This window comes from Clupea harengus, chromosome 14, assembly GCF_900700415.2.
Source record: "Clupea harengus chromosome 14, Ch_v2.0.2, whole genome shotgun sequence".
Lineage (NCBI taxonomy): Eukaryota > Metazoa > Chordata > Actinopteri > Clupeiformes > Clupeidae > Clupea > Clupea harengus.
The window spans coordinates 8,946,102-8,955,239 of NC_045165.1; the positions used below are offsets into that span (position 1 = coordinate 8,946,102).

Below are 9,138 nucleotides of genomic sequence, written 5' to 3' on the forward strand. Positions count from 1 at the left end.
AAACACTTTTAAAAAGCATAAAACAAACTTTAATTTTTTGCACAATAAGAAACAGCCTGAAACACATATTCTGTATCGAAAACATTCCGTTTGTGTCTGCTAGGTATAGACTACCAATAAATAGGGGCAATCATAAGCATGTCTTATGGAATTAAGGCATCAGTGTTTCTCTGAAAAGCTACCCAAAATTGTGGTCCCCCATATACCCTTAGGTTCCCAGGTGATGCCTGGTGATTTCACCAGGGCTCATATGATGTATAGAACAGACCCCCACACTCTTACACTGTGTCAATAGTGTATGGTATATCCCTCATCTAGTGTTTGAGGAATGTCATCGTGCTCCTCTTCCATAGGAGAGGAGAATGGGTTGAGGCGAGGTGTGCAGTGGGCCACCACACCTGGAACTCATAGCTCATCCCTCCCAATGTCATCAAGGTCCACATCACTCAGGTCATAGTCATCCTCCTCTGGAAGCTGTAGGAGATACGTAATGTCTGTTTAGCTCAAACATATCCAAGAGACAGTTGCTTTTGTCATAATGGGATTGGAATGGGATTGTCAGAACCAACAACTTTCAGAGCCGAAAGTAAAAAAAAAAAAAAAAGAATATATATATATCGTTATCAGGAGGAAGGATACAATTATTGCCAATTTTAGCACAAATTCACCAAGTGTGAATGGACACGAATTAACACTTTGCAGTTCCTTGCACCACTCTGCCTAATGTAAACCTTAGTCAACACGGACTGGTTTGTGGATTATGTGACATTCTGATGCAACAGCATAGTCACCACTCACCACTCCATCTTTGCCATCCCAGGGCTCTACTGCGTGGATCTTTGGTAGAGCTGTTCCTCCAATTGTTGCTGTGGAGCCGCGTCCAACAGAGAGGTCCCTGCAAACGGAAATAAGAAATATAGTTAGCAGAGAATATAGTATAGTCCATATAATACAACAAAAACAAAAAATCTAGAAATCTAACTTTATTCTATTTATCACCTACCTCAGCCAAAACACAGCTCTAATTTTACATGCAGCTTGGGCAATCCAATTCAAAACTAAGTAAAAAGAGTTGAGCACTAAATGTGTATTGGCTGAGTCGTGGATAAACTGATATCACTGAACCTAAAACGGCGTGACACCCTGCATCATCGCAGTTGAAAAGGTAATATGAGACATATTCCATTCCATCACAACTCAAGACTAAACACGAGACATACAGGTTAGGCATTTCACTGAGTGGACTATTCTAAAATATGTGAAAATAGGGAGTGTTCATCTTCAAGAGAGACAGATTGAGAGCTTAGACTCACCTGAGGAACTCGTGGATGCCGGTCTCACTAAAGGAGCCCTTCAGAAGGGCAAACTTCATTTTGCGGGCATTTATGGCGGTCATAGCTGGGTAGCCAAAGCCACCAATGCCAAGTGAAGACTCCAGATCCATCTGAGCTCCTGCTTCTGTCCACAACCACCTAGAGAGAGACAACACGTGAAAGAAAGAAAGAAAGAAAGAAAGAAAGAAAGACAGGAAAGGAAACAAAAGTATTAATTGTGTAAAAGTAATATAAAGAGACAACAGAATGAATAAAAAAAACAAATGAAGAATGTATAGAAAAAGAAGAAAATTAGTCAAATGAGAAGATGAAAGACCAATCAAGAACAACCAAGACCAACCAACCAACCAACCAACCAAGAGTGTCTGACACCATAAAACTGAATAAAGATCCTAACCCCCATGTCTTTTGCTTGTACTTCTCAGCCATCTTCATCATCACCTTCAGGTAGTCATTTCTTCCTGCAGCACCTGAAGGAAGAGGGAAGTTAAGACCATTCAACTCTGTCTGTGAGCCAGCCCACTCATAGCCCCTACGCATGATACTATAAAATACCATGAGCTGACACCGTAATAGGATGAACAAATGAACGTCATGTTGCCATGCTTCCTCAAACAACTGCTTAGATTGAACCTCGGAAGGGGAGGACTGGGGATTTTACCTGTATCCAGGATGTGAGGAAGCACAGCGATGATGCACAGCTGATAGTCATCGCAGGTTTTCTTCAGGACGCCCTCGTTAAGAATCTAAAGGGCAGAGCAGAGCAGAATTTCCTAAATGATTGTGTGCTACTGCCAGTGTACGAGTAAGTGAGTAGCAAGTAATGGGTGAGCAGATAGTAAGCACGTGACTATACTATGGGTGTATGGGAGTATGGGTGAATAGTTAGTAAATAAGTGAGTAATTAGTAAAGCTTGAATCAAATTGAATTGTAGAGACGGATCTGTGTAATCAGGGCCTAGACTTCTACACACCCACACCCAAAGAAGCACAAGCACATGCTAGCCCTGTGTACCTCTAGCAGTTCTGGAGGGGGAGCATTGGCAGAGAACAGGGCCAAGGCATGAGTGACGATGTCTGACCGCGTGCGTCCTCCCTCATAATCAACGGGCTGCTCTCCTTTCGCGAAGACCTTTATGGTCGGGTACCCGCGAACCTGGTGACAACAAACACAGAGGACATAAGGACAAGAGAGAGACCAATAGAGATGACCAGGTTTGGTGCTCATGAGTCTGTTGTCTTTCTGGAAGAAAGTCTTCCCTTTTTTCAGAGCATTTCAAGGATTTTTCACATTTCTCAATCCACCTGCATCTGCTTGGATGATGCTTACCGCATAACGACTGCCCAGGCCTTGATGCACAGTGGCATCCACAGCTCCCAGCCTCACTTTGCCCTTTGTCTGCTCTCTGACCTCTGTAGCAGCTGCTGCCCATTCTGGCTCCAGTCTGCAGGAGTGGAGTGATTAACGTTAGAGACGAGTACACCAAATCTACCCTCTACTGACAAACATGAAGTATCGATACTCTGGTAATCTAGTAAATTATGTAGTGTTTAGTGTTGCAGAAATGGTGATTCTCCCAGGACTGCCGTTTTCTATATACTAACTATAGGCTACGTGATCTTAGGAAGGACTCACCTCTTGCAGTGACCACACCAAGGAGCAAAGAACTCCACCAGCCAGGACTCTTCTCCGTTTAGCACCAGCCGGTCAAAGTTGTCTTCAGTCAGCTCCACCACATCTTTTTTGCCTCCACCACCTCCACCACCACTGCCACCCCCACCCTAAAAAACATAGAATAACATTTAGAATAACAGAGTGATCAAATATAGACACTTTAAGGACAAAGAGAAGAATCGGTAAGAGATCCCAGAGAGCTGAACGTGCCTGCTTGCTTTGACCTGAGCTTCCCGATTTCCCACTCAGTCGATCCTTAACCACTGAGCGCAAGGCCGTGAGGGCTCCTTCCACTATGGCCTGACTAGTACGGCCACCTTTGTCCATACAGAGAAAGGCAAAATGACGAAGAAATGAGAGCAAGAGAGAGAGAGAAAACAAAAAGTCAATGCAAGGCCTTACAAGCAAGAAAGATTACAGCCTACTCTGGCATGTGTGTGCTTTGAGTTTGTCACAGGCAATAACTTGCAATGCTTTAATTACCTTGGAAGTCTTCTGGCTTGTTCTTATTGGCTCCAAAGATCTTGATTGTGGGGAAACCCTGGATGCCATACTGGCTGGCCAATGACTGATGCTGGTCAGCATCAACAGCCCCCACCTTAACAACACCCTGCAAGGTGCATTACTGTGTTAATACGTTTAATGCCAGAAGCATAAGATTGAGGATGCCATATTTGTACTACAATCCCATGGATTGAAGGTATCTTGCATACAAAATATAAAGCACAAGTTGCTCAAAGGTAATAGACCCATCAAGAATACAGAATAATATATATATATATTATTATGTATATTTTTATATACCGGTATTATGATTAGATGAAAAGCTGGATACTCTTGATAATACCTTTAGGGCTGTGGCAGCTTTCTTCCAATCTGGAGTGAGGCTTTGACAGTGACCACACCTTTGGAGGCAAACATGGATAACTGAGTCACATGAGGGCATATATGGGTGCATTTTAAACCGTCTTTCAATTCTTCTACTTTCATTTAACTGCGATTGTTTCCATTCTGTCTGGAAGGACAGGCAGAGTCAGAGTAGAGTTTCAAAAAAGAATATTGACCACCCCCATGAACTAATGCGATCGAATATAGAACATGAAATACAGGTTCCAAACTTCCCAAAGAGCCAGTAGTCAAAGCATGGCCAGGCAGGTCACTAAACAACACAACATTAGTCAAGACACTTACCAGGGGGCATAAAACTCAATAAGCCAGAGGCTGTCACTCTGAAGAACTTTATTGAAGTTAGACGGGTTTAACTCCACCACGTCGTCACTGGACGAATAGAAGGCATGAACCGCCAGGAAAAGAGAGCTTGCCAACACACCTACAGACAAGACATGTTGAAATGATAAGTCCACTACATTGTGAAGTCGTTCACCAAGTTACCTACTATTGTCTACCATCCAACCAAACGTTAGCTAGCTACATAACCTGACATTAGCTAAACTGGTAACCCAAAGTTACTTAACCTTGCCCAACGTATGCTACAGTCCATCAGTTTGAGTTCGCCAAACCTATCGTTGGCAAATAAGTTTCTGGAATGATAACATTTCAACTTTAACGTTACATTAACGTAACCAGTCGTTGCTAACTAAACACATCTTATGAAAAGCTGGTATGATGGTGTGCAGATACACTTGTCAAAACGTAACGTTATAGACGTGGTGGGAAACGCGTAAGATTAGCAAGATAACCAATAACCATACTAGTGATGTTAGTTAACTACATTAGGCTAGACAGCATCAAACTTGAATATTATTATTATATTAACGTGAAGGTTAGCCTACTAACAGTTAGCCAAAGAGAGGCTATGAGATATTCCTGAATCTACTTAATTTAAGTTACCAAACGTGCTAGCCAGATTACACGAATTAACGTTACAAATAGATGTTAATCATACCGTGTATAGTCTTCATGGTGAATGTTCACGTTTAGAGGTTACGTTAGAACTGTATCATCCCGAACTGCAGTGAAATGATTCCAGCTAAGTTCACTGGTGGCAAAAAAGGATTCAACTTACCGTGTCTTGACCTGATTGGATGTCTTTCGCCTTTCTCGACGTCGCCCAATCAGGAGTGGACGAGTAGTTGTCTTCTCCATCAACAAAGATATCGGTAGTAGGCTACAGCCGAATACGACCTTGCGTTTAGCCGTGTAAAATTGACATCCAAAAGATAGCGTAAGTTATACATTTTCCTAAGATATAAGTTAGGTAGACACCACTGGACAGGCTGCAGGTTTCCACTATATTTTATTCAATATCTAGGTAAATTCACGTAAACACAAACACCCACAAATTGTTTGGATGATATTCAGTTCATGACTCAATTCTAAAAAAATCTCTTCTTCAATCTTATAGTATACTCTATTGATCAGCTCTCTTAGCTAGCATTTCTGACCCTTTCTGAGAGCACTGCTATTATGAATGTGTGACAGGCCTGCAAAGTGAGGTGAGATGCAGAGGTGATCAGGGAGAAAGTTTAAATGCAAAATATGTCTATATACTGTGACTCATCTGAGGGTAGGGAAAATAGTATGAAACAATTTTACATTCTTGTGTCGTCACTGCAAGTTTGACCACCAAGCCAGCAAGCCCGTTTCAAACATATCACCTAATCTGTTTACTTACTCAGTTTACAAGCATAAAGGATAATCTTACTAGATAGCACATACAACATTCTGTAGCCTACCTCTTCTGAAGGGGAAAGAACACCCCTTTTCCTTACTTGATTTTCAGGTAGTGCTTTCCCAACAGTCTGTTGTGAATCTACTGCGATGAATGTCAAATATGACTAGTCATGAATTCAACTCATGTCTCACATGAGGCATTCTGTTCAGCCCTGAGGACTAGTTTCATCATAATGACAAAAATGATTAAATGACCCAAAGGATTTTCAAACAGGAATTTAAACTAGACCTTATTAAATGCTGATGAAAAATAAGACACGGAACTGCATGCAACTGTTTGTCTATTCATTCTTGTTTACACATTACAAACTACAACTTCTTTAATCAATCATTTGCTTCATATTACATACATACATACAAAAGTTGCTCTCTCTTAATTCTGTCAGTGGGTGGCCCCTGAATGGTAGCCATTGTGCACACAACTGAAAATCAGATAAGTCAGGTTGCAGAGGGGCAGAAAAAAAGGTGACGTTTGTCAATGGTACAGCTGTAAACCACAAACACACACACACACACGAAGGGGCTGCACCAGCATATAAAAAGATCACCACGGCAGAACTGCCGAAAGCAGATGCATACAGCTCTAACCAGAGCACGTCCCTCGTCCCTCTATTGTTGGCGAATATCTCAAAGTGACTTGGTGCACAGGTAAGAGTCTTGTTTCACTAATTTACTGTGTTTTTGGTCAAGCCTTTATCATTTTTTCTCTTTCACTTTTTGTCCATTGTTCATAAAAAGGGATATAATAATCCAAACAATGCCAGAAGCATTTGACTTTGCAATTGCGTTGAATTGATAATGATAAATATGCAGTGAAATGTACGCACACTGCTATAGTCAGATTTGAAATAGCTTAAATGTAAAATATTATGTTTAACATAGTTTTTTGTATAATGACAATGACCCAAATAAAAAAGGTAGGTGTTAGGTAGGTAGTAGGTGTAGCTGTTATCTGCTCAGATCAAAGTGTACATCAAGTATCAAGTAGGACACACTCTTGTGTTTGTGCTCCCATTTGAACAATGCAGACTAAAACAAAAGAGAGGAAACTGCCAAAGAAGGACCTGGTGCACAACCTTTGAAATTGTCATGCTAAACTGTTGTTAATGCATTTACAGCTGCTGCTAATGCATCTTACTTTCAGATGGGTTCCTCTGAAGAATATTTTGAAGACGACTATGATTACAAAGATTCCATGCCATGTGATCTCAACAGCAACCACAAGCTGGAGATAGAAATAGAAACATATATTTACTCTCTCATCTGTGCCTTCGGTGTCCTGGGCAACATCATGGTGATTGTTACATATGCGTTTTACAAGAAAGCCAAGTCCATGACCGATGTCTACCTTATAAATGTGGCTATCGCTGACCTTATGTTTGTAATTGCTCTTCCGCTGATTATCTACAATGAGAATCACCACTGGCACATGGGCACTGTGGCATGCAAGCTCCTGAGGGCCACCTACAGCATCAACCTCTACAGCAGCATGCTTCTGCTGGCTTGCATCAGTGGCGATCGTTACATGGCAGTTGTCCAGGCCAGGAGATCTTTTGGTATACGCTCCCGCACTCTGGTGTCCAGTTGGCTCATCTGCCTCGCTATCTGGTTATTAGCGCTCATCCTGTCCACACCCACTGTCATCTATAATCAGCGCTACGAGGAGCAAAACCTTGATGGGGAGATGATTGTTGAGTGCAATTTCAAATTTGACCACAACGACACAGACACGGCAAGGCTGATGAAAGTCCTGGTTCCCAGCACGCAGGTATCTGTGGGGTTCTTCCTCCCACTGCTGATCATGAGCTTCTGCTATTCCAGCATCCTGGCTACTCTGCTCCGGGCTAAGAACTTCCAGAGGCACAAGGCGGTGCGTGTGGTGCTGGCAGTGGTGGTCGTGTTTGTCATCTGCCACCTGCCCTACAATGTGGCCCTGCTCTACCACACCGTCGGCCTCTTCAAGCAGAGGCAGTGCGAGGCAGAAAAAATGACACTGGTGGCCATCACGGTGTCCAGAAGTGTGGCCTACCTCCACTGCTGCCTCAATCCCATCCTGTACGCCTTTATCGGGGTGAAGTTCCGGAGCCATTTCCAGAAGATTCTGATTGACTTGTGGTGCCATGGAAAGAAGTATATTAACACAAGCCGTTTTTCAAGACAGACGTCTGACCTCTATATACCACCACCACCATGCAAGTTAGCTGAGGAGTCCAGTGAAAAGCAATCATTTACTATGTGAGACATGTGTCTCTCCTATGTGTGTGTGTGTAAAAGAGCAGCCAAGAGTGACACAGCTGTGTGCCAGCAGCCTCAAGACTGGACGTTCGTTTTGGTATGAAAATAGACACAATATAGTGTGGGTTGTTCCATGAACTTTCCTTCAGTTTGAGACTATGTTTTTATATTTCAGACAACTGACTCTAATAGGGGTTCTGCTATGACATAAATTAAGTCAAAGTTAAAGACAAATATTGTGAGAACGTCATGTATGTGAACCAAAAATGGACTTCTGGCGTTGTGTTCTGCTCATTTCAGATGTCCGGGGTGAAAAGGTGTGGAGTGTGACAAAAGTGGGGTGATAGAAGGAATGATAATTAACCATGTTTGATTCACTTCTTTGGACCAAGGAAAATATCTGCGCTACTTGTATTATCTTACATGGCCACCTGATAATTTACATAAAACCCGAATCCATGTGTACCTGTGTACCTGGTCTCAAAGAATGTCTGTCCAGGAAAGAACCCACCAGATTTGCATGAGTAAATTATCAACCTGTTATCAAGATAATCTTGCCATTTCATTATGTAATTCTTTTTCTTTTCAATATTCATCTGGTTTTTATGTAAATTTTCTTAAACATACTTTTTTTTTTACTTCTAACATTAAACATTGTTTAAGGCAACCGTGTGTTAGTTAAAATTAAATATGTATACTACCTAAATAAACAGCTAAGGTTTGTATGAGCTTCATTCTTCAATCCAGGCTCATTCTGTTTTATTTTATTTGCACATTAGATAGTACACAATACACTATCTAAATTCATCTTTCTGTGGCATAGCCTACATGTAGTGACTGGGTACCATATGTTAAGACATTTATCTTCAACAGCTTCTGATAGTTTTCTACATGTCTGTAATGGCTTTGTCCTTCCTGTTGCCCTATTTTCAATTCAGTGCACGGCTTTTTGTGCTATCAGTCAACACCACCAAATGAAGCATGACTGATTTAGCTCCATATTTAATATATCCACTATACACACATTTATTTAAAGTCTTGCTGATGTGATGTGATAGTGATAGGTAAAGTTCTCTTCTTTGTGATCTAAAATGGCAAAAGAGGAAGGATTTGCTTTTAGAGCAAAGAAAGTCTTTGTCAGTATGTAATGAAAATGAAAACATACTTTCTGTCATTACCTTTTTGCTAAATAATATTATA

General features: G+C 41.5%; 2 protein-coding genes across 2 annotated transcripts; one reads left to right on the forward strand and one right to left on the reverse strand.

Moving 5' to 3' along the window:
• Positions 1–6: 6 nt before the first annotated feature.
• LOC105893145 (protein disulfide-isomerase A6-like) lies at positions 7–5,048 on the reverse strand. The gene is made up of 13 exons (XM_012819503.3): positions 4,916–5,048; positions 4,201–4,339; positions 3,857–3,914; positions 3,493–3,619; positions 3,220–3,326; positions 2,971–3,116; positions 2,665–2,779; positions 2,350–2,490; positions 1,996–2,080; positions 1,732–1,804; positions 1,314–1,472; positions 799–895; positions 7–474 (listed from the first exon to the last, which is right to left on the reverse strand). Exons 1-13 carry the CDS (start codon positions 4,929–4,931, stop codon positions 406–408), a joined length of 1,332 nt encoding a protein of 443 aa, XP_012674957.2. The 5' UTR covers positions 4,932–5,048; the 3' UTR covers positions 7–405.
• Positions 5,049–5,961: 913 nt separating this feature from the next.
• Positions 5,962–8,680, forward strand: ccr6b (chemokine (C-C motif) receptor 6b). The gene is made up of 2 exons (XM_012819487.3): positions 5,962–6,351; positions 6,848–8,680. Exon 2 carries the CDS (start codon positions 6,848–6,850, stop codon positions 7,940–7,942), a length of 1,095 nt encoding a protein of 364 aa, XP_012674941.2. The 5' UTR covers positions 5,962–6,351; the 3' UTR covers positions 7,943–8,680.
• Positions 8,681–9,138: the final 458 nt, after the last annotated feature.

Excerpts from the sequence above, each read along its gene's own strand:
- ccr6b (XM_012819487.3), top strand. The coding sequence starts at position 6,848 with ATGGGTTCCTCTGAAGAATATTTTGAAGACGACTATGATTACAAAGAT.
- LOC105893145 (XM_012819503.3), bottom strand. Across the intron at positions 3,327-3,492 it reads CAAGCCAGAAGACTTCCAAG|GTGGCCGTACTAGTCAGGCC; the intron begins GTAATTAAAGCA and ends GTATGGACAAAG. Across the intron at positions 2,491-2,664 it reads GCCTGGGCAGTCGTTATGCG|GTTCGCGGGTACCCGACCAT; the intron begins GTAAGCATCATC and ends TGTTGTCACCAG.